The sequence below is a fragment of the Chiloscyllium plagiosum genome, chromosome 13 (assembly GCF_004010195.1).
Source record: "Chiloscyllium plagiosum isolate BGI_BamShark_2017 chromosome 13, ASM401019v2, whole genome shotgun sequence".
Classification (NCBI taxonomy): domain Eukaryota; kingdom Metazoa; phylum Chordata; class Chondrichthyes; order Orectolobiformes; family Hemiscylliidae; genus Chiloscyllium; species Chiloscyllium plagiosum.
The window spans coordinates 74678471-74702334 of NC_057722.1; the positions used below are offsets into that span (position 1 = coordinate 74678471).

A 23864-nucleotide genomic window follows, 5' to 3' on the forward strand; every position below is an offset into this window, starting at 1 on the left:
TGCTGTGCCCAACATTTGCACTTGGCTGGAGGTAGGTGCTATACACAGCTCAGAGCCTCCACAGTTACACTGAAAAAAAAAAAGTAGTGATAAATTCTGAAAAGCAGATGTTCTGTTACAAACTTCACTGCCCGATGTAGGAACAAGCAAGCTTGGAATCAGAAGACCATGGCTTTGATCCTGCTCCAAGGACCTGAGCACAAAAACCTGAACTGAACCACCAATACCGCCTGGGTGGGGGGAGGGGGATGCTGCCTTTCAGATGAGACATTAAATCAAGGCCCCGTCTTGCTCTCTCATCTGGATGCAAAACACCCTATGGCACCATATCAAACGAAATGAATATTAGTGTCCATGAATAATGAAAAAAATCTGTTTCTCTCCAGAGTAACTTATGGATCAGTGAATTATCACACAGTGATACTGCCAAGTCCCAAGGCTGACTTGAGCCAAATTGAGCTCTTAGTTCAACTGGTGAATAGAGATCTTATATTTTTTTTAATCCCTCCAATCTTTTACCACTGCTTCAGTTTTATTCCAACTCTGGAAAGCTGCCAAGTCCCAAGGCTGACTTGAGCCAAATTGAGCTCTTAGTTCAACTGGTGAATAGAGATCTTATTTTTTTTTTATCCCTCCAATCTTTTACCACTGCTTCAGTTTTATTCCAACTCTGGAAAGCATCTGCCATGACGATTCAAGTGACAGATTTAACCACATTGCAATAATTAGATAAATGACAATTAGAAATGGCCGTATTAAAGTTCCAAAAGCTCAGAATGTCAAGCCAAAGCAATTCTACCATTTTTGCGCTTGTAATTTTTACTGCGGATTTGAATTTTATCCAGCAAGAGACCTGCCTTTTGAGGTGACAATCACTGCTTCAGTGCACCAACTAACAGTAATCAGACATGTATGCAATTTGATCAGAATGAGAACTTAAAGCCTTGTCAACTCCAAGGATACTGGATATGTACTTCAGCAAGTGCAAAGACAGAAACGAGGGCCCAATCTTGCTCTTTGAACCAAATTGAGCCCACGACCACTTCCATCTACAAGGACAAGGGCAGGAGATACTTGGGAACACCACGTTCAAGTTCCCCTCCAAGCCACACCATCCCGACTTGGAAATATCTTTCTGTTCCTTCACTGTCACTGGGTCAAAGTCCTGGAACTCCCTTAAGGGCATCGTAGATCTACCAACAGCGAATCGATTGCAGCAGTTCAAGGTGGAAGCTCACTACCACCTTCAAGGGCAACTTAGGATGGGCATTAAATGCCCAGCCTTTGACACCCACATCCCACAAAATGAACTGAAAAATGGCAGCACACAGCATAGGCAGTGGTTTGACCCAATGAGCTTGAGGCAGGGGTTCAGTATTCATCTTACTCTTCTGATCTTTCCCCTATCACCTTTCCCTAAACCCTCAAACTTTCCTATTTCTCCCCTGCCAAAAGCAGCATTTCCTGATTATAATGTTTGAATAGCAAAAAGCCATGATGTAGAAATGAGATTTGGAAATGTTCAACACAGGCAATTTAGAATGGAAATAGAACAGGATAAATTATTTCCCTTGACTTAAGACACCTGCATTGAAATCCGTCAAAAAGTAACTAAAGCAGACATTGGAATCAGACCAAGGACTCTAAATGACGGGCAGATTTGTTAGGAGTAGACAGAGAGAAACTTCCACATGAACAGGAAGAGTAGCACAGGACTCTGTGTTGAAGGTCATTGGTGAGAAAACCAGGCAAGAAATAAAGGCAAGTATTTTCACACAGTTATGGACTAGGAGGTAGTGCCTGAAAATATAAAAAAAAAGGAGGGGGTAGTGGAAGCAGATCCAATTATAACATTAAAGAAAAAGAATTTGAATGTCAACTTGAAGTGAGTTGCAGGGCAAGAAAAAAATGAATAGACAAGTGGAATTAATTAGATAGCTCTTTCAATTGAGCTGGTACAGACACAATGGGCTCAATGGTCTTGTTCTGCACACATGATGCAGCAATTAAGCTGGTCCGTTCTCTCCACAAAAGGTGACTGACCTGCTTCGCGCTTGCATTGTTTTCCAGAAATCTCACCATCTCCACATCTTGTTTGTCCACCTCCAGCCCAAGTGGTACTGGTGTGATCTAATTCTCAACAGCTGAATTTTTAAACTACACAACAGCTGGGTGAATCCCAAACATTCTACTGAACCAACAAAAGGGGAGAATAATTAAAACATAGGCAAATCCAACTCTGGCCATACAAGAAATAGTCCTCAGGTGTCACAGACGGCAAGCTTTAAGCTCAGCAGCAACTAGTTGAAATCTTTATTGAAAGAAATCAGTGGGAGACAGAGAGACAGAGAGGCAGAGAGGCAGAGAGGCAGAGAGGCAGAGAGGCAGAGAGGCAGAGAGGCAGAGAGGCAGAGAGGCAGAGAGGCAGAGAGACAGAGAGACAGAGAGACAGAGAGACAGAGAGACAGAGAGACAGAGAGACAGAGAGACAGATCTCCAGGCTCTGAATTACAGCAATAGAGAGATAAGTGCATCACATTGAAGCATCAAGACACAAAAATTGCAGCCAAGAGCAAAACCAAATATAGAATTTAATGTCCTTAATGACAGGGGAAGAAAACTACATGTCCATTTTCCGAAAACAAAATGCACAGCGCAACAAAAACATGTGGTTTTCAAAAATGCTAACTGTCGCCATCTTCCATTTAACAAAGAGAGACATTTGAAATTAAAATCCTGAATGAAAGATTTCCATTTTTCAAAGCATTTGCTAAATCGTTACAAGTTAAACATTACTTGTTGCAGCCAGTCTTAGCTCATCCATCTAAAAATACCAAGTCAGCCCTTATCATAGTTGCTGTGTCTTTCCAAATTGACTAGTTGCTTGTCTGGCTGCATGGACTTTAAATTCACAGAGAATAGTGTTCTCAGTCATACAGATGTTCCTTCAATCTCATTTGTGTTCCAGATATTCTCTAGGTCAGAAGTCACATGACACCAGCTTATGGTCCAACAGGTTTATTCGAAATCACAAGCTTTTGAATCTCTGCCCCTTTGTCAGCACTCCAAAAGCTTGTAATTTCAAACAAACTTGTTGGGCTATAACCTGGTGTCATGTGACTTTTGACCTCATCCACCCTAGCACCTCCAGATATTTTCTATCCAGCCTGTTCAGAGATGCTAGGAGACTATTGGTCAAGTAGTACTTGAACCTGGGCCTCCTATCTCAGGAGGTAGGGACATTATCGCCAGACCACAAGCAACTGAGTTTGTGTAGTAGTATCAGCTCGGTTTCTGCACACTGCAACTGAAACCCATGTTGTTTTCAAGTTGCATTCTCTGCCACTCTAATGCTCACATTCAAGTCCCATTCTAGGGCTTGATGCCCAAGGAAGGAGTGTTTGTAACAAAGCCATACAGGTTGGGCCTCAACATGTAAATCCTTCCAACAACACCAGCAGCAAGTGGCAAGAGTGAAAGAGTTTCCTAGTCAGCCACGTGGTGGAGGGAACCTTGGGGTTGCTGCCATTGTTATCCGTAGCACCGACGTGGATAGGTGCCATTGGCATTGGATCCCAATGCGTTCTGTGTTGGGTGGACTCAGAGCTGGTCTCCTGGCCCTACCTACACTGGAAGCTCTGGTTTGCAGCTGCCATAAAGGGAGAAGGACGAAGAGAGAGCAAAAAAAATAAACCTCTTTCAAATTGTGGAAAAGATTTCATGCAATGTCTAGGAGTAGGCAACACAGATCCTGCTCCACCATTACATTAGATTCCCTACAATGTGGAAACAGGCCCTTCGGCCCAACCAGTCCACACCGACCCTCCAAAGAGTAACCTACCCAGACCCATTTCCCTCTAACTAATGCACCTAACACTGTGGTCAATTTAGCATGGCCAATTCACCTGACCTGCACACTTTTGGAAACCAGAGCACCCGGATGAAACCCACGCAGATATGGTGAGAACGTGCAAACTCCACACACAGATAGTTGCCAGAGGCTGGAATCGAACTTGGACCCTGGTGCTGTGAGGCAGCAGTGCTAACCACTGAGCCACCGTGCCACCTCATTTAATATATCATAACTGATTCCATCTCTGCCTCAACTCCATTTTCTTGCCCAGTCTCCATGACCCTCAATCTACTACTTTAAAGGAGACTGTTCATCTCCACCTCAAAATTTACTTATTATCCCAGCATCCACTGCACTCTGGGATAGTGAATTCCATAGACTAACGCCCTTTGGAGAGAGATAATTTTGCCTCATCTCATCTGTCACCTGTTACCCCTTAAACTACAACTTCATTCCACATTGCCTGACGAGGAAACATTCTCTCCAAGTCTATTCTGTCAATTCCCCTCCCCCCCCACAAGCACCTTATATACCTCGAGTGCATTTACGAGTTCCCGTCTGGAAAATGGGCCTTGTCCTCAGACAAAATTAGATTCTTACATTTTAGAAAAAGAACTAAGTTTATTGTGTTCTTCCCTAGGAGAGCACTGGTATGTACTAATTGGTCCCAGCTTCACTGAGAAGGACAGGCTACAGACCAAAATATGGCTAGCAGTGTCAGTTTCACGAGATTTAATATCTCCATCAGACTGGATGTGACATGAACTCTTTGTGAATGTTAAAGCAGCCAAAATGGACCAATTTCCCTTTTTCATCTAAGCCAAATACCAGGGGTGAAAAAGAAAGTGTTAAAAGCTTTTATAGAAGATCTTACAACACGTTAGAATACTGCTGATGGGAAATGTACCATCCCTGCTAGGTACAGATGTTGCTTTGACAAACCCCATGTTTAAAAAAAGGCATCGTATTAGACTCAAAAACCCTGAACTAACAAATGGTGCAGAATGTCAAACGATCATGCTAATGGGGAAGAAAAAGTGCTGTTAGCTTCTGATAAAGAAATGTCAAATAATACAGACATAAGGTTACTTGTAAACTTTTGATCTTGTGTAATAAAGACAAGGTAAAAATCATTCCTTTGCCCAAACCAAAACAAAACAGTGAGTATTAACATCCAGTAGTGATTCGAACACAAAGCATTTGGTTTATTGGTTTCTTTAATTCTTGGTGAGTTTCCTCCCGCAGTTCAAAGATGTGCAGGTTAGGTAAATTGATGGTGCCAAATTGCCCATTGTATTCAGGAATCAGTCGGTTAGGTGCATTAGTCAGGAGTAAATGTAGGGGGAAAATGAGTCTGGTTGGGTTAGCCTTCAGAGGGTCACAGTGCAGACTTGTTAAGTCGAAGGGCCTGTTTCCACAATGTGGGAATTCTATGATTCAAAGCTGTAAAGGTATACATTGGAAATTTCACCCGGGGCAGTGACAACCCATTAACAGCCTCTGACATGGTATTCTCTACATTTAATATTTCCTCTGAGCAGGCTGCTACTGACCTATTAGAGAATGACTATCAAACATTGGCTTAGTCGCTGCTCTCAATGGCCCAGCAGGTTTAAATTGAGCGACGACCAATGCCTACCTTCCCTCAATATCATCGTTGTTGTTGTCTTGATCACCTCATTATAGAAAGAATGCTATTGCATGAGACAGGGATGCAGAGGAGATTTACAAGGATGTTGTCAGGACTGGAAAATTGCAGCAAATGTACAACCTGGCATTGTTCTCCTATGTAATAGAGGCTGAGGAGGGGAGATTTGATTGGAGGTAGGGAAGGCGGTGATGCGCCTGGATAGACCATATGAGAAGATCCCATCTCCCTTAGCCGATGGGCTTAGATTTAACACGATCAGTAGAAAGATTAAAGAGGAATTGACGAAAAATCATTTCACCCGGGGGTCTGGAACTAATTGCGTGAAAAAAGGCAGCATTTGGAGAAGCCCTAATGACACATTTAGGAACAGAATCCCCACAATGCGGGAGTAGGCCATTCAGCTGATCAAGTCCCCACCGACACCCACCCCAAATCGCCATAGTCTTGCATCTCCCATTGCCAATCCACCTACTCTGCACGTCTTTGGATTGTATTAGGAAATTGGAGCACCCGGAGGAAATCCACACAGACACGGGGAAAATGCGCAAACCCCACACAGTCAGTCACCAGAGGATGGCATTGAACCTGGGTCCCTGGTTTGGTGAGGCAGCAGCGCTAACTACTGAGCCACCCGTGTCAATGAACTGAAAGGGAAGTCCTATAACTTCCAGGAATATGGACCAAATGCTGGGAAATGGGAATTGGCTACAAACATGAGCGTCCTCCTTCTGTGCCATAAATTGCTGTACATTCTTAAATGTTTTAAATATCTGGAGCAGGACAAGTATGTACAGGGATGTGGTGGATGGGCAGCACATGAATAGATTCTTTGGAGTGTCAGCAGAGACAGAATGAGAGTAATGAGAGAAAAAAAAGTGAGCACTACAGATGCTGGAGATCAGAGTCGAAGAGTGCCGTGCTCGTCATTGAGGATGAGTGTAATGGCCTCATTCTGCAATGTAACACTCCAATAATTAAAAAAGAAAACAGCTTAACTAAAACTGAACCATGGGTTAAAAAGCAATAAAAAAAGGTTGAACATCATGGGCATTTAGAAATGAAAAACGCAATATGAGGGGATGACTCAAATTGTTTTTTTCATTTCAAGTCCAAGCCATCTACCATCACTAAAGATATTCTAGCCGTCAGATCGATTCAACGTGACCAGAGAAATGCCTCACCTTTGCTGGGTTGATGACAATGTTCCTAGCTGAACCATGCTCATCTCCAGAGAAAGCCGGCTGATTGTTAAAACCCTGCTTTACATTCACTGCAGTCAACTCGTCCTACAAAAGAAGAGACAATGGATCAGTTGAACGGAGTAGAGTTTGTGAAATGCTGCACTGATGACTGCAGAAAGAGCCTCTCCATCTACAAACTCCATTCATTAAAGTCAGGACACATCCAACTGAAAATGGAGCAGTCAAGGGTATGCAGAATATCCTTATCTATAGACAAATTTATTTCTTCAACATTAGCTTGCAGTCTTGGTAGTCGCTTGGAAAGAAAGGATGCTGAATTGGTAGCTTTCTGTTTTGTTGTGAAATGGCATCTTTTGTTTACTCATTATGCAAACAGACTTATTTCTAAACAAAAAAAAACTCATGCATACTGAATGTAGTAGACACTAACTGTTGGATTTTCTGGCATTGTGTGGTGGGGGGGGGGGGGGGGGTGAGAAGTACTGAGGAGAGAAATAAATAGTAAGGCACAATTATACCCACTTCAGAACAGACCTGAATCCACCCTCCGGTCCCAAAATTACACTTTCACTTCCATCACACTATTGTAGAATTTACAAAGCCACATGCCTTTTTTTTGTTCATCTCGCCTTATGTTTTTCATTTGTGTTACGCTGACCAGAACTGGATACACAAACCGACTGCTTTAGCCACACTAGCAGTAGCTTTTAAGCGTTGTATCATCAATGTAAACCATCACTGCATCTTCAGCAAAGGATCAGCATGTTGATTTGACAATGGTAGATAGGGACCATGTCTTTACTGGCAAGTCAGAGTCAAAGAGTCGTAGAGAGGTACAGCATGGAAACAGACCCTTCGGTCCAACCTGTCCACACCGACTAGATATCCCAACCCAGTCTCGTCTCACCTGCCAGCACCCGGCCCATATCCCTCTAAACCCTTCCTATTCATATACCCATCCAAATGCCTGTTAAATGTTGCAATTGTACCAGCCTCCACCACATCCTCTGGCAGCTCATTCCATACAAGTACCACCCTCTGCGTGAAAAAGTTGCCCCTTAGGTCTCTTTTAATATCTTTCCCCTCTCACCCTAAACCTATGCCCTCTGGTTCTGGACTCCGACCCTATCCTCTCCATGCCCCTCATAATTTTGTAAGCCTCTATAAGGTCACCCCTCAGCCTCCAATGCTCCAGGGAAAACAGCCCCAGCCTGTTCAGCCATTGCAAACTCAACTACATTGCAATTCAACTAATAACAGGAGGTCCTTCACCATATTAGGAACACAGCAGATTATAATTTAGTTGAGTCTCAAAACCAGGTGATACTTAATTTCTTTTCTTTAAAAAAAAAGGTAGCTCTTCAAAATGCTTGCACTGTAATTATCAATGGATGGCATTACCTAGAGTTGCATAATCCAAAAACCTCGTGCACTTTCAAAGAGATATGAACTTCACTGAGATTAGAATGCAGTTTTCAAAAAAAAGTGTATCAATGATTCCACAATGCACCAAAACACACCACCTTCTGTACAAGTCTGAGCGATTCATAAGCAGACACAGCAACCTTTCCCCCTCATTTAGTTTTGCTCTGTGTAGGGTTGCCACAGGGCTAGACAACTCATTGGAAAATACCCTCTGGGGTATTTTCCAGAGTCAATGGCACATTTGCCACCCACTCTGGAAGCTTGCCTCCACATTGCTTGAAAAAAAAGTTTTAAAATCCAATATCAGACGCATAAGAATTCATTCCTGAGTAAAGACAATTAGAAATTTCACAGCATCTGCCCACCAGTCATGTTATTTAACGTCTCCTTCAAAAATGACAGGAAATTGCTTTAAAAAGTGTCCAACTGTGAAAGTGAAACAAGCCTTTTATTATTATTAATACAAACTGGACTAATCCTAGTTTGAAGAATATTACAGACGTCCTTCATAAAACACACAACGTACAATTTGCAGTGCTTTCCCTCACATCAAGTCAAATAGGAGAAATAAAGAAAAGGAACGAAGTCACACAATCCGTACAATAATGTATTATTTAGACACGACAGGCTCAAACCACAGTGCAGAGCCCTTAAAATTCGAGCAAAGGCAAATATAGATCTCCAGCTCCATTTAGCTATGATACAGAATGACCTAAATATTAGTTTAGCAGAATACCCAGCATATTTATCATGACCAAGTTAATGAAACTGACCCGTTTCCATGTTCCACTCCTCTGGGTGAGCAAAGCCTGAATTTAAAAAGGGATATATTGTAAAAAGGGATATTAATAAATATATTGTACCAGATTACATCCAGTTCAGGAGAAAGTGAGGACTGCAGATGCTGGAGGTCAGAGTCGAGTGTGATGAAGGGCTTATGCACGAAACGTCGATTGTCCTGCTCCTCAGATGCTGCCTGACCTGCAGTGCTTTTTCAGCGCCACACTCTTACATCTAGCTCAGTAACAGAAACAAGTCAACCAGGCTGCTTTGGGTAACAAATAATGAACTAACTTACTGCAGAAAAACCACACTTAAAAAATGAATCAAAGATCATTAACAAAAGATTTAAATATGTTTAAACATGCCTGACTACCTTTCTTAGAAAATCATGTACGCACACCTACACCATGAAACCACTCTAGAGTGTTCTATAAAAGTACTTTGGCTCAGGGATGATTACGTGGAAGGGAAAAAAAGTCTTATTCTTGGACTGAACAGAATGTGGGTTTGCAACTTCTAAGAGATGACATATTTGTCATTATTTGGGGGCTACAAGCGGACATGGAATAAAAACAAATTGCTGAACTTTTCCAGCAGGTCTGGTAACATCTATGGAGAGAAATCAGCATTTACTTTTCAGGTAGAGTGACCCTTTCTCAGGACTCAAGCTGAGATGGAAGTTGGGCTGCTATAACTGGAATACCAGGAAAGTTTAGCAACTTGAAAATCAAGGCATTGCATATACAGTAATGCTGCGATGTTGTTCTTTGACAATAAGAGGAAGAATATGAGATGAAGTAGCACTGAGAATCATTTGAGTTAAAGATTCTACCAAATAATAGCCATTTGACTGGTTGAGCTGTGCAGTGTTGCAAGCAGTAAATGCCAAGAGCAGCAAAATATCCAGAAAATCTGTAAAAAATAAAAAATCCACAGCCTGCAGTTTAAAAAGTTACAAGATGCATTTAGGGCAGTACAGTGGCTCAGTGGTTAGCACTGCTGCCTCACAGCACCAGGGTCCCAGGTTCAATTCCAGCCTTGGGCAACTGCCCATGTGCAGTTTGCACATTCTCTCCGTGTCTACGTGGGTTTCCACCCACAATCCAAAGATGCGCAGGTCAGGTGAATAAACCATGCCAAATTGCCCATAGTGTTAGATGCATTAGTTAGCGGGAAATGGGTCTGGGTGGGTTACGCAGAGGGTCGGTGTGAACTGGTTGGGCTGAAGGGCCGGTCTCCACACTGAAGGGAATCTAAGCTAATCTAAACTTCTTTCCTGCACGTGTGTTCCTAATTTCACCTTAAATATATGAATTTTATTTGCCCCCGAACAAAGTTGCACATTCTCTGACAAAGAAATTCATCCCGAAAGCCCTACAAAATTTACTGGTGACTCCATTTTAAAAAAAAAGTCAAATCAGTCATGGGATTGTGGCATCACTGGTTGGGCCAGCATTTTATTGTCTATCCCTAATTGTCCAGAAAGAGTCGCCCACATTGCTCTGGGTCTGGAGTCACATGTAGGCCAGACCAGGTAAGGGCAACAGATTCCATCCCTAAAAGGATATTAGTGAACTAGATGGATTTTTCTTGCAAACAGGAACAGTTTCATGGTCATCATTAGACTCCTAATTCCAGTGTTTTTTCCAAAACGGAATTCAAATTCCATCACCTTCTGCTTCAGGATTTGAACCCGGGTCCCCAGATTAATCATCTAATAGTACCGCAAGATCATTGCCTCCCCGAACTTTACAACTGTTCATATTAGACACCTTTCAAGCTGCCTATTAAACCCCTTAATCACTTTATAGAGACTATTCTGTCACCACAGCTTTCTCCTTCGCAACTCTTACTTCACAGTAGTGACTTTTCTCACTGGAGTGTCGGAGATTGAAGTTCATAAAGTCATGAGCTGCACTGAAAAACGTGAATGGCAGGTATCTTTTCCTAGGGTGGGGGATTTCAAGACTAGTGGGTCATATTTTTAAAGGTGAGGAGGAGAAAGATTTTAGAAAAAAAGACAGGAGGGGCAATATCTATTTTTTAAAAAAAAGAGCGATTTGTGTGTGGAATGAAATTCCAGAGGACGTGGTGGAGCACGTATAGTTATAATGTCTAAGAGACTTTTGGATAAGTACATGATTAGGAAGTGTTCAGAAGTAATATGGGCCAAGCTCAGATCGATGGGACTTGCTTAGTTTGGGATTATGGAAGAGTCTGTTTCCGTGCTGTATGACTACACTTCCAAAAGACTTCTTCGGCAGTAAAGAACTTCCAGTTATACTTCATGATAGGCCTATCTAAACACTCCACTCTCTTACTTCTTTAATTTGGCACAAGGTCTGCTTGTAATCAGAGCACATCACAAAATGCCTACTAGCCAGTGAATTACAACCACTAATGTTTAGTAGGCAGATATAATAAATAAAATGCAAAGTCAAGGTCAAACAACAATCCAGCAATTGACTAGGTAATCTCGTCTAGTTAAGGGGAAATAAGATTAGTTAGTATGTTAAAACTTTCCTGCTTACCTTGCTTTACAGTCTTCCAAAAAAAGAAAAATGACACCTGCATTAAAAGGCACTGTCATTTTCTTAGACTAACCTACAGTGTTCAATTGACAAGTGAACTATATTTTTACACATGGCCACATTTACAACATTGAGAAACATTGCAGTCGATGAGGTATGTGGGCTTCACTGTAACAGCTTGTTGAAAAAGGTGCAATTTCTGATGATGCAGTTCTCCACAGGGGAGAAGAGTGGAAGCAGCAGAGAGAGGAATCACAGTATACTAGCACCTGCAAACGAGAGCAGAGACTGTGGGAGCTTGACCTTGCAGGTTCTGCCAAATAGTCCGCCAAGCTTCAACATTTGACGTCCCATGAGGTGATGATCAGGAAGAGGCAGATGAACAGGGACAAAGCTAATGAAGCATTACATTACATAATACACATCAGCTGACTGAGAATTTATTTTTTAAAAACAGCAAACCCATAGCAGGTAAAGTTTGTTATTAAGTAAAATGCTCATTTAAATTGCCACTAGTTCATTTTAGTCTATTTAAGTCCAATTAAACCAACATAATAGTCAAATTTAATCAAACTGATACCAATTCTGAAGTGTAAAATTAACAAGGTTAAAGAAAAGTTGATCCTAAGCAAATGTATGGTTCTGTGTGAAGAGAAAGGAAGGGTTTTTTTTCCCCCACTGAGAATGCAAGTTACTGGACACTTGCAGGAGTTGTCTACTTATTGGCCAACTTCACTGCCACAAACTATACTGTGGACTACAGACTAGACGGACAGAATCTGTTCCAGGGTTAACTAATTGAGGGGCAAGGCCGTGATTGCACGATAACATTCCCAAGCTAAAACTTTAATTTCAAAGTTAAAAATCACACAACACCAGGTTATAGTCCAACAGATTTACGTGAAAGCACTAGTATTCGGAGCGCTGCTCCTTCATCAGATAACCGCCTGATGAAGGAGGAGCATTCTGAAAGCTAGTGCTTCCAAATAAACCTGTTGGACTATAACCTGGTATCATGTGATTTTTAAACTTTGTCCACCCCAGTCCAACACCGGCACATCCACATCATGATTACAATTTCAGTTTCCGAATATTCGTTGGCCATTCCCAGAGGCGAGGAGCGGCTGTTTGGGTTTCCAGGAAGAAGAGTGTACTTGGCCAAAACGGTGTTGCCGGACCAAATGCCCCTCAACACTAGTTTCACATGGGAATAATGGGCAAAATGGCAGAGACCTAAAAGCTCACCTCTCTGACCAAGCTTGGGGTCAATTTCTCCTAATTCTCCTGTCATGGCTCACTCCAGATTTTGGCCTGAAAGCACTTTGGAATGCTTTTCTACATTAAAAGGCACTATGTAAACACAAACTGTTGTAGGGACTCGGCAAATAGCGGAATGTCAACATCCACTGAGCTATAATTGAGCAGACCCCTTAAAATCAAGTGAGCCGGGCAATGATAAAAAGATAGAATAAAAATTAAACAGGTTCCGTTGAGAATAAAGTACTTCTGCAACATGAACACTTCACAAATCAGCATGAATTACCTTGAGGTGCTCTTCAAATTCCAATGATATTTGAAATAAAATATGGGTTAAACAAATTCGAATGAAGTTTCAAGACAGCTGCTCCAAAAGTATTTGTTTCAGAGCACAGTTCAAACGTTCCATGAAAACAAATATTTCTGAAGTACTTATCTTTGTCTTTGTCTTTTAAGATCTTGTCTTTCTGATAATGGTTCTCCCAGTCAATAAAAGCTTCTTAGAAAACAGAATCACAGATTAAGAAGAACCCAGTTTTACAGGAATTATGCAGTGGGAGTTTAGATTTAAGTTAGTATCTATTTTCCCAGGTTTTATTCAGCCAGGGAGATATCTAGGTGAATAAATAAAAATTTCCCCAACTGTATTCTCCTATTTTGTATACTGTAGCACACAATTCTGCCTCATTGGGGTGGAGGAGTCCAGAACGCTAGTACATACGTCTAAAGGAGAAGAGGGAAAAGGTTTAGGAAAGGTACCTCTGGGGCAACTTTTTCATGCAAAGGGTGGCACATGTATGGAATGAGCTGCCAGAGGAAGTGGTGGAGGCTGGTACCATTACAACATTTAAAAGACATCTAGATGGGTATATGAATAGGAAGGATTTAGAGGGATACAGGCCAAATGGTGGGAAATGGAATTAGATTAATTTAGAATATCTGATTGGTTTGGACGAGTTGGACCAAAAGGTCTGTTTCTGTGCTATACATCTCTATGACATGCTCTTCTCCACAAGTAATAAAGAAAACAGAAAAAGAACTTTAATCTATGAAGCAACTCTCCAAAAAACATCCACTTCCTCAACCATGGATGTGCAGCAGCAGCGTGTACCATCCACAAGATCTACTGCACAAATTCACCAAGGTTCCTGACACGGCACCTGCCAAATCCACAACCACGACCATTGGGAAGGATAATGGCAGAAGATACACAGAAATATCATCTGCAAGTTCCTCTCAGAGCCCCTCACCACCCTGACCTGGATGCTCCTTCATTGTCAATGGGCCACAATTCTGGAACTCCTTCCCATTATCGATCTATGTACTTCACGTGGACTGCAGCAGCTCACCGCCACCTTCTCAACAGGACAAAACAATAAATAAATAAGACAGCAAAACCACTTCCCATGAATTTTTTTTTTTTTTAAACTTAGCAAGTCCCAAAAAAAAAGCAGGTCACAGCCCAGTTAGTAACATAATCCCGGATGTTGCAGCAATTTATGTACACAAGGTACCACATAGGGGTACACAGGGTTCCACATAGCATCACAGCTGTATACCACGGAAACAGACTCTTCAGTTCAACTTGTCGACACTATCCTAAATTAATCTAGTTCCATTTGCCAGAATTTGGCCCATACCCCTCTAAGTCCTTCCTTTTCATATACCCATCCTTTTAAATGCTGCAATTGTACCAGCCTCCACCTCAGGCAGCTCATTCCATACAAGTATGATAGGGTCTGTTTCCATGCTGCACATCTGACTCTTTCAGTCCAACTCATCCATGCTGACCATCTTGTGTGTGAAAAAGTTGCCCCTCAGATCCCTGTTAAATCTTACCCCCTTCTCTCTAACCAATGTCCTCTAGTTTTTGACTCCCTCCCCCCCCCCCCATGGAAAAGACTTTGGCTATTCACCTTATCCATGCCCCTTATGATTATATAAACCTCTATAAAAAAGGTCACCCCTCAGCCTCTGACATTCCAAGAAAAATAGGCCCTAGCCTATTCAGCCTCTCCTGTAGCTCAAACCCTCCAACCCTCGCAACATCCTCGTTTGTTTGATTGTCTGGATCTTTAGTTGTTTTGTTTCTCTATTTGGGTGGCAAGAACAACATCAAAACCTTTCACATCCATACAAGCAGACAAACTCGGCCTTTGTAACTAAGCAGCATTGACTGACAGCAGATCCAGGAAATCTAGGCCTCCACTGAGGACCCCAGCATAACAGGTATCAGTCTTCAAATACCAAGAAACAAAAGAAGGTGCTGCCCGTTGTAAAAGAGATGGGCCCTAACAATATTCTGGCAATAGTACTGAAGGCTCATGCACCCGAACCAGCTGCACCCCTGCCGAGCTGTTCCAGTGCAGTTACAACACTGGCACTTACCGGATAAATGCAGAAAATTGCAGAGTGAGATCTGATGCATAAAAAGCAGGACTAATCAAACCTGGCTAATCATACCACACTATCAATCCATTCTTGACCATCAGGTGATAGCATTGTCAAAGATAGTGTCTATCAAACAGCACTTGCAAAGGAATTACCTTCTCACAAACACTCAGTCTGGGTTCCCCCAGAGAGCCACTAACTCAGCAGCTGACCTCATGGCAACCTTGGTCCAAGCATACAATCAAAGTGTTGAATTCCAGAGGGGAGCTGAGAAGGTCTGCCTTTGACATCAAGGCAACAAGGCACCGTAGTAAATCTAGAGCCCGTTGGATTCAGAGAAAACTCTCCACGGTTTGGAATCGTACCCAGCAGAAAGGAAGATGGCTGCAGTTGGGGGTCAGTCATTTCAGTCCCAGGACATTGTTGCAGGAACTCTTCAGGTTATCGTTGTAGATCCAATTATGTTTGACTGCTTCATTAATGGACTTTCTCTTCAACGTAAAGAAAGGTCAGAAAGCGGAGATGTTCACTGATGATTACACAATGTTCAGTAGCATTTATAATTCCACAGACTTTAAAGCAGTCCATGTCCATGCGCAGCAACATCTCAACAACCTCTAGGCTTGGGCTGATAAGAGGCAGGTAGTACTCATGCCACACAAGTGCTGACAAGCAACCAACTATTATCCCTCGACATTTAATGGCATTCCTATCATTGAATTTCCCCACTATAACCATCCTGGGCATTACCATTGACTAGAAACTGAAGTGGACCAAACATGCAAATAGTGGCCACACGAGCAGGTCAGCCCCTACAAATCCTGCAGTGAGAACACACCTCGTGACTCAAATGCCTTTCCACTTTTACAAGGGAGAAGTTAGGAGTGTGATGCAATATTCCCCACTTGCCTAGGTGGGTGCAGTTCCAGCATTCAAGCAGCTATCGAGGACAAAGCAGCACCACCCGCCCCCCCCCACCTCCTTGACTGGCACCTCTAACTATCACATCCTTCACCACCATCTCCAAGATGTACTGCAGTAATCACCAGTGTTCTTTTTAAGAAAAATTCCCAATCAGCAACCTCTGGGAAGGCTACACCCATAACCTCTTCTCCAACTCTCACACTATCCAGAGTTGGAACAATGTTGCCATTTCTTCACTCTCATTGGGTCAGACCCTGGAAATACCTTCCCAACATCATTGGGGCTGCCCTGACAGCCCAAGAACACCTGTGGTTCAAGAAAAAAAAATGCCCATCCCAACCTTCTCCAGGGCTATTAGAGATGGGCAATACATGCTGGACCTGCCAGCTATACCCACTCCCCATTAACAATTTAAATGATTGTTAAATAGAATAGATAGATCAATGAGAAGATTTTGCAAATGGTGACAATCTACAAACTGAAGGAGCTGCAAGATTGAAATTTCCATGTATGCAAATAACAAACTGACACTTCCAAACAAGCAGACATATTTAAAAATTAAGCTAGAGGATTGTTAGCGGAATTAAAACTTTTATCTATTTTGCATTTTATATCACAATGGTATAAATGTCTTGTTTCATTCATCTGAAAACTGTACTTGGGTGTGGCCACTGTAGATCAGATAACATTTTTTCGGCCTGGAAGGAATGTAACCCTTTGGTTGGATGAGGGGATGGTCTATTGGTACTATCAATAGACTAATAATCCAGAGACCCAGGTAATCGCCTGGGGACCATGGCAATTGGTGGAATATGAATCCAACAAAAAGTCTGAATTAATCTAATGGGAGCGACTCTGGGAGCATTGTTGGTTGTTGGAAAAACCCATCTAGTTCACTAAACTGCCATCCTTACCTGGTTTGGCCTACATGAGACTCCAGACCCTCAGCAATATGGTTGACTCTTAACTGTCCTCTGAGCAATTAGGGCCAGGCAATAAATTCTGGCCTAGCCCTTATCCCATAATGAATAAAAATAAAAGATTTATCAAAATCATATTGGGTCAAAGAAGGATTATGTTGTTGAGGATAGATTGCATAGACTAAACTTGAACTCCCTTGCATATGACAAATTAATCTTAACACATCAATTGCTTAAAGTCTTTAAATAGAAAAGAAGATGGAGTGAAACTACAGGGAAAGAGACCAGAATGACAGGACAGGTCCTTAAAAATTAGGAGAATCTGAAAATCTTAACATTTCTCACAGAACATTGCAGAAAATTCTCTCCCAAAAGAAAAACTGATGATGGAGGTCAGAAACAAAGTGGTGTTTGATACAATTGTTAATGTCCTTTCCCTACAGTAGGGCAGTTCAAAACCAGGGAGCATATTAAAGTGAGAGGGGAAAGATTTTTAAGGGACCCAAGTAGTAACTTGCTTTCCTCACAGCGGCTGCTTCTTAATGTGGAAGGAACTGCCAAAGGAAGTGGTGGAGGCAGGTATAATTACAACAATCATATCCAACCAGATGCCGTATATGAATAGGAAAGGTTTAGAGGGGTGCGAGCCAAATGCAGAGAATTGGAACTAGTTTAGTTTGGGAAACTTGGTCAGCATGGACATGTTGGACCAAAGGGTCTGTTCGCATGCTGCGTGACTTTAAGATTTGGGAATTCTGAAACCAAAAGGTGGGTAGATGCAGTTAAAATACTGCAGAACAACTATAATCAAACAGGCTTGAGGGACTCTGATATGCATCTGCTCCTACATAGAGAGCAGAGAACCCACAGCTTTCTGACTCAAAAGCCGAAGATGCTACCAACTAAGCCATGCTGAGTTATATCTTGATATCGTACCACTGTGGTGAGAAATAACAAAAGTGTTGCCACCATAACAATACACCGTCACTTGTGTCATTGAATGATTTTCTTTAATTGGTCTGCCAAATCAATCTGAACAGGTTTCAAACCAGTTTGCATTCTCCCCATATTTTCCTCCGTACTTTAAAGACAAGATTTCCTTCCCCCAAAAGCATCACAGGTACGTTACACTGTGGGGGATGGTTATTGAGCCTAATGTGTGGAACACCACCTCTCTGAACATTTGCACTTAGTGCCAAGCTCCTGCCTTTACTCCATGACCTCACACAGTTTCAGTTTAAATTACCAACCCATGCCTCAATTGAACATACCTTGGCCCACGTCTAGGCACTGCATTCCAAAGGCAGACTTCTCGCAGTATGAAAGAAAAGGTTTTTCCTCACCTTGCATTTCCAGAGTTTACAAAATGGAGTTATGATCCCAGACAGATAAACTTTATGTTAGGATCTGGCTATGGACCAGCAACTCAGTTTTTGAAGTGGACAAAGTGCATGATCCTGGGGACCGACCAATAGAATTAAGCTACACAGTTCCATTGTTTTGAACAGACAAGATATTACTGTACAACATTAGAACTATAACACAAGTTAAATGGCATGTACAACTTATTGCTCACACTCAGAATTAACTTTGGTAAATATGGATAATAGACTGTGACTGAACAGCCCAGAGAGCACATCAATAGCAAACACAATCAAGACAGATGGCTCAGTAATTCCCCCAAACTATAATTATAAAGGTGGGTCATCAAATCTCATTAAACTGCAAAAGGGATGACAATTCTTCACTTTTGCCAATCTACCAAGTGAAGATCTTTAGATCATGGAGTACCTGAGCGACAACATCTGTTTTAGTCAATCTTCCTCTTTTCTTTAATCTGCACTCCCCTAGATTCAGAAACCTCATTCCTGCACTTACTCACGGGAATCACTCCATAGCCTCACGTATTATACTAGTCTCTCAGTAGTCCAGGCCGTGTTCTCTTTCATGCTTCCCCCCCACCCCCACCACCATTCAACATGATCAGCCACGCCCAGGAAATACTGTTCAAGGACTTTTGAACTCTCACCCAAGATATAGATGTATTAAGTTCCTAGGTGTGACAATCATCAACAATCTGTCCTGGTCCACCCACACTGATGAGAAAGCACAACAACACTCCAGATTCCTCAAGTGGCTAAGGAAACTTAGCAAGTGTGTAAGAGTTTCCAATTTTTATAAAATCAACCGCAGAAAGCACTATCTGGATGCATCATGACTTGGTACAACAACTGCTCTGCCGAGAACCATAAACTACAGAGTTGCTCAGTCTATCATGCAACCTTCTATCACGGACTCCATCTGTACTTCTCAGAAAGGCAGCCAACATCAAAGACCCCTCTCACCCAGTTATAATCTCTTCCAACCTCTGTCAGACAGAAGATACAGAAAGCTTAAACACAGACCAACAGATTCAAGAACAGCTTCTTCCCTAGTTATCAGACTCCTGAACAGACCTGTCGAATGTTACATTTAATTGATCACACTCTGTGCACCTTCTTCACAGTTGTAACATTGTATTCCTCGCTCTGTTCTATTATCCCCAATGCACTTTGATGGTATGATCTGCCTGTACTACACGCAAAACAAAACCTTTCATTTCACACACGTACAAGTGCATGTGACAATAAGTCAATCGTGACCTTCCCAATTTCTGAGCCTCTCAAGACTGCTTCAGAGGCCTGAGTCAGACAACGAGTTGCACACTAACTCCTAAACATGCATCTGCGTTCCAAGAACACGGAGCCATCCAACCACTCTCGACAGCTCACAAAGACCCATACATGAAATCAGTGTACTTCTGCTGCCTTCTCAGCAATATAGCAAACTGTAACACTGCTAGCGTGGAGTATATCTCGTTCTCTAACTCCTTTAAGCCAACCTGGTGTTGTGCGATTTTTAAACTTTGTCCACCCCAGTCCAACACCGGCACCTCCACATCCCGTAACCCTGTCACTCCTCTTCAGTGATCCCACTTCCCAAATTATCCAGTACAATTTATCCAAACCCTTATAATAAACCCTTCCTCTACACTGCTGGACAGAATTGATTGTAGCAAGCCAGCAGTTCTTGGAACACAGAGTGTATTCTGAATGTTACATTCCGCACTGCCGGCTTCTGAGCACAAGAATTGCTTACAAAACAATAAAGGATTCAACACAATGGACAGCATTACCATGAAGGATTTTGATTAGATTACTCACAGTGTGGAAACAGGCCCTTTGGCCCAACAAGTCCACACCGACCCTCCGAAGATCAACCCACCCAGACCCTTTCCCCTACCTTTACCCCTTCACCTGACACTCCGGGCAATTTAGCATGGCCAACTCACCTAACCTGCACATCTTTGGACTGTGGGAGGAAATCGGAGCACCCAGAGGAAATCCACACAGACACGGGGAGAATGTGCAAACTCCACACAGACTGTTGCCAGAGGTGGGAATTGAACCCAGGTCTCTGGCGCCATGAGGCAGCAGAGCTAACCACTGTGCCACCCTTTTGTTCAAGTTCACAAACTGTTTACACTGACAGAGCAACACTGGTAAGGTAACTGCAAAAGAAAACAAAATCTGCAAGGGAGGCATTACTCTGATATCATAATTTGACGCAAAACCAATACTAACATTCAAAAGAGAATTGGACTTTAACCTACAACAGGTGAAAGTGCAGATATGGCTATGGGAATAGGACAGAGAAGTGGGACAATTCTTTGGAAGCTGGCACAGAAACGATGAGCTGAATGGTTTTTGTTTGGCCCTGTGCAATAGGATTCTAAATGGCTACACTTAGGAATATTAAAAAGACATTTATCATGGAATCTGATATGTATTAAAAAAAAGACTATTTAAGTGCAAAATGAATGTGATTAAAGTGATGAAATTAAACATTCGTACAATGTTCTGTACATCTCCTCCATGTAGTGACATCAAAAAGGACGATTTATAGATCCAAGCCAAAATCCTCAGCACTATATAAATAGGGAATTCTTTGTCAATACTCAGTGACAATGGGTCTGAGCTGTTTGAGGGGATTAGTTTTAGAAATATTAAAAACCTGAAAATTTAAATTTATACACCTTATTCAGTTGCATCTTAACAAGTGATGCTGCTTGATAACAAGACATTTCACGGTGCCACTCAATGACTTTCACCCATCTCCCAGATACTATTTCTCACTCAAATCAAAGTTGTTGTTCATCTCACTACTGTTTGTAGGAGGTCTACTTTGTAGAAAGTTGACTGCCAGCTTGCTCACACAAACTGCACTCCAACAGTAACTTAAATAACTAAGAAATAATTCACATGAAATGTATACTTCAGAAATTTGTTAATGATAACCAGCAAAATATTTAAAAATATTTAATCATCTCAGAATTAAATTGTGTCCGGTTCATCTTTCAATAGCATTAACAGCCAATAACCATGTCCACCCCTTTGCTAACCAGTACCTTAAATTAAAGATTCTCATTCAAGGCCTCTCCCAGTCTCTGTAATCCCACCAGCCCCACAACTCTAAGAACGCAAGAGTTCCTCCAATTCTAGCATCACGTTCATCCTGCATTCTTTCCAGCCCAAATCACAGAAGCCTTCAAACTGCTCCGACATTCAATATGAAATTCAATAGCCTCTTCCCACTTTTCCCCCATATCCTCGGATCCCTTTAGCTGTAAGAGCTACATTCAACACCTTCTTGAAATCATACAATGCCTTGGCTTTAACGATTACCTGTCATGGCAAATTCCACAGGCTTCACCCTTTTGTTGAAGAAATTTCCCCTCTCAGTTGACCCAGTATCCTTAAAATTATGACTCTCCAACTGTTGGGAACATCCTTCCTGCATCTACCCTGTTAGAAGTTTATGCAAAGAGATTCCACTTCAAACTCCAGTGAATATGATCCTAAATGATTCAACCTCTCATCATACATCAGTCCTGCCATCACAGGAATGAGCTTGATAAACATTCACTGCACTCCCTCTATAGCAAGACCATCCCTTCTCTGCCAAGGAAACAAAAACTTGGCCCAACCTTGAGAATTCCCTTCCTAAACATCTGCATTTTTATCATCCATGAAGATGACCTTTAAAGCATGCTTTTTATTAAAATCAACTTCTGGTCAAATCCTCAGATACATCCTTCTTTGGTTTAGTGACAATTTTTGCCTGAAGACACTCTTGTGCAGCAACATTGGGAAAAGTTCCAAGATGAAGGTGGTATATAAATATCATGATTTGGAGATGTCGGTGTTGGACTGGGGTGTACAAAGTTAAAAATCACACAACACCAGGTTATAGTCCAACAGGTTTATTTGGAAGCACTAGTTTTCAGAGTGTTGCTCCATCCTGGAAAGCTTCATTGAAAGCTAGTGTGCTTCCAATTAAACCTGTTGGACTATAACCTGGTGTTGTGTGATTTTTAACTGCACATAAATGCATTTTGCTCAAGTGATATTGAAAATGGAGGTCAGCAATCATCGGGGAAAGAGATACCAACAAAATGAAGCTATATCCCAAGAGCATCAGGAGGACAAATAATCCAAGTCATCTTAGATTTTTGGTACTGCAATGTATAAGAACCAAAAATCAAAGAAATAAGCCATTGCCTTTCACTCACCGACACATACTACACAGTCAAGATCAGTACTAATGAAATTATTTGCGTCACATTAATAATCACAACCATTAGCACAGTGTTGCAGCACACCAATCTGCTGGGATTATTTTGTTGCTGCTGCTTTCATTTTGCATTAATCAAAATATTGGACTTCAGAGATTAAAGTTTTTATATGGAATGGGGGGGGGGGGGGGTTCAGAAAGAGGTGGTTTCCAATGGGAACGCAAAATGCAGAGAAACTGACACCAACAATAAGTAACCATCCATTTACTTTAAAAATCGCTCACCACACAGAGCAAAACACACAAGCTGGGCCTTCTAAAATTGATTCAATGCACTGCTCTGTTAATATTATTAAGATGACTTGTTGTTGCACTAAAATGTAGGGTATGTGCACTATTTGCTGTTTTACTGTGGATGAGAGGGTGGGCAGGTAATGCATTGTCTACCATCAACAAAACAGCAGACCTGTGTGTAATACAAGGAAGCAATGGCCTTGTGGTATTATCGCGAGACTATTAATCCAGAGACCCAGGAAACGTTCTGGGGACCCAGGTTTGAACTCTGCCATGGCAGAATTTGAATTCAATAAAAATCTGGAATTAAGAGCCAGATGACAACCATTGTTGGAAAAATCCATCTGATTAACCGATGCCCTTTAGATAGTTACTGATGCTAACTTCACCTTCCAGATTTTTAAAATTTAAATTCCCCTTAGGGGAAGGAAACTGCCATCCTTACCTGGTCTGGACAGTATGCGACCCCAGACCCACAGCCAATGTGGTTGATTCTTAACTGCCCCCTGGGCAATTACAGATAGGCAATAAATGCTGGCCTAGCCAGTTATGCCCTCACCCCGCAAGTGAAAAAAATAATAATATTTATTGCCAATACAATGTCTCAAAGCACTTGCAGTACAAAGAAATACAAAGTCACTCTTGTAAGGGAGAACACCATGGCAGGCAAGATGCACAGAACAAGCTCCTACAGACATCAAGAACTGAACTAGCAAATCAGAGGCCCTGAGGACATAGTTCAAATCCTACCACAGCAGCAGGTGGAATTTAAACTTAATGAATAAATCCGAGATAAAGTTAGCATCAGCAACAGTGGCCACTAGACTATCAGTGGCTGGAAACAAAACCTGGCCTGGTTCACTAGTCCCCTTTTAGGGAAGGAAATTGCGATTTTTACCCAGAAAAGTACAACTAAAGATGGGCCTTGCCATTGACCCGCACATACCCAATAGAAATAAGTGTATCATCTGCTTTGTTGATGCTAGTTGAGGGATAAATATTGGCCACGACATCTGAGAA

The 23864-nt window shown here is 41.9% G+C and overlaps 1 protein-coding gene across 8 annotated transcripts in view; it reads right to left on the reverse strand.

Annotated features, from left to right (window-relative positions):
- The window catches only part of LOC122556191 (mediator of RNA polymerase II transcription subunit 12-like protein), a 609874-nt gene that overhangs the window by 573894 nt on the left and 12116 nt on the right, over positions 1 to 23864 (reverse strand). For all 8 annotated transcript variants that reach the window (XM_043702730.1, XM_043702729.1, XM_043702725.1 and 5 more), the window contains exon 3: positions 6686 to 6790. In XM_043702730.1, the coding sequence (XP_043558665.1) occupies positions 6686 to 6790 (105 nt within the window). The remainder of the gene's footprint in view (positions 1 to 6685; positions 6791 to 23864) is intronic.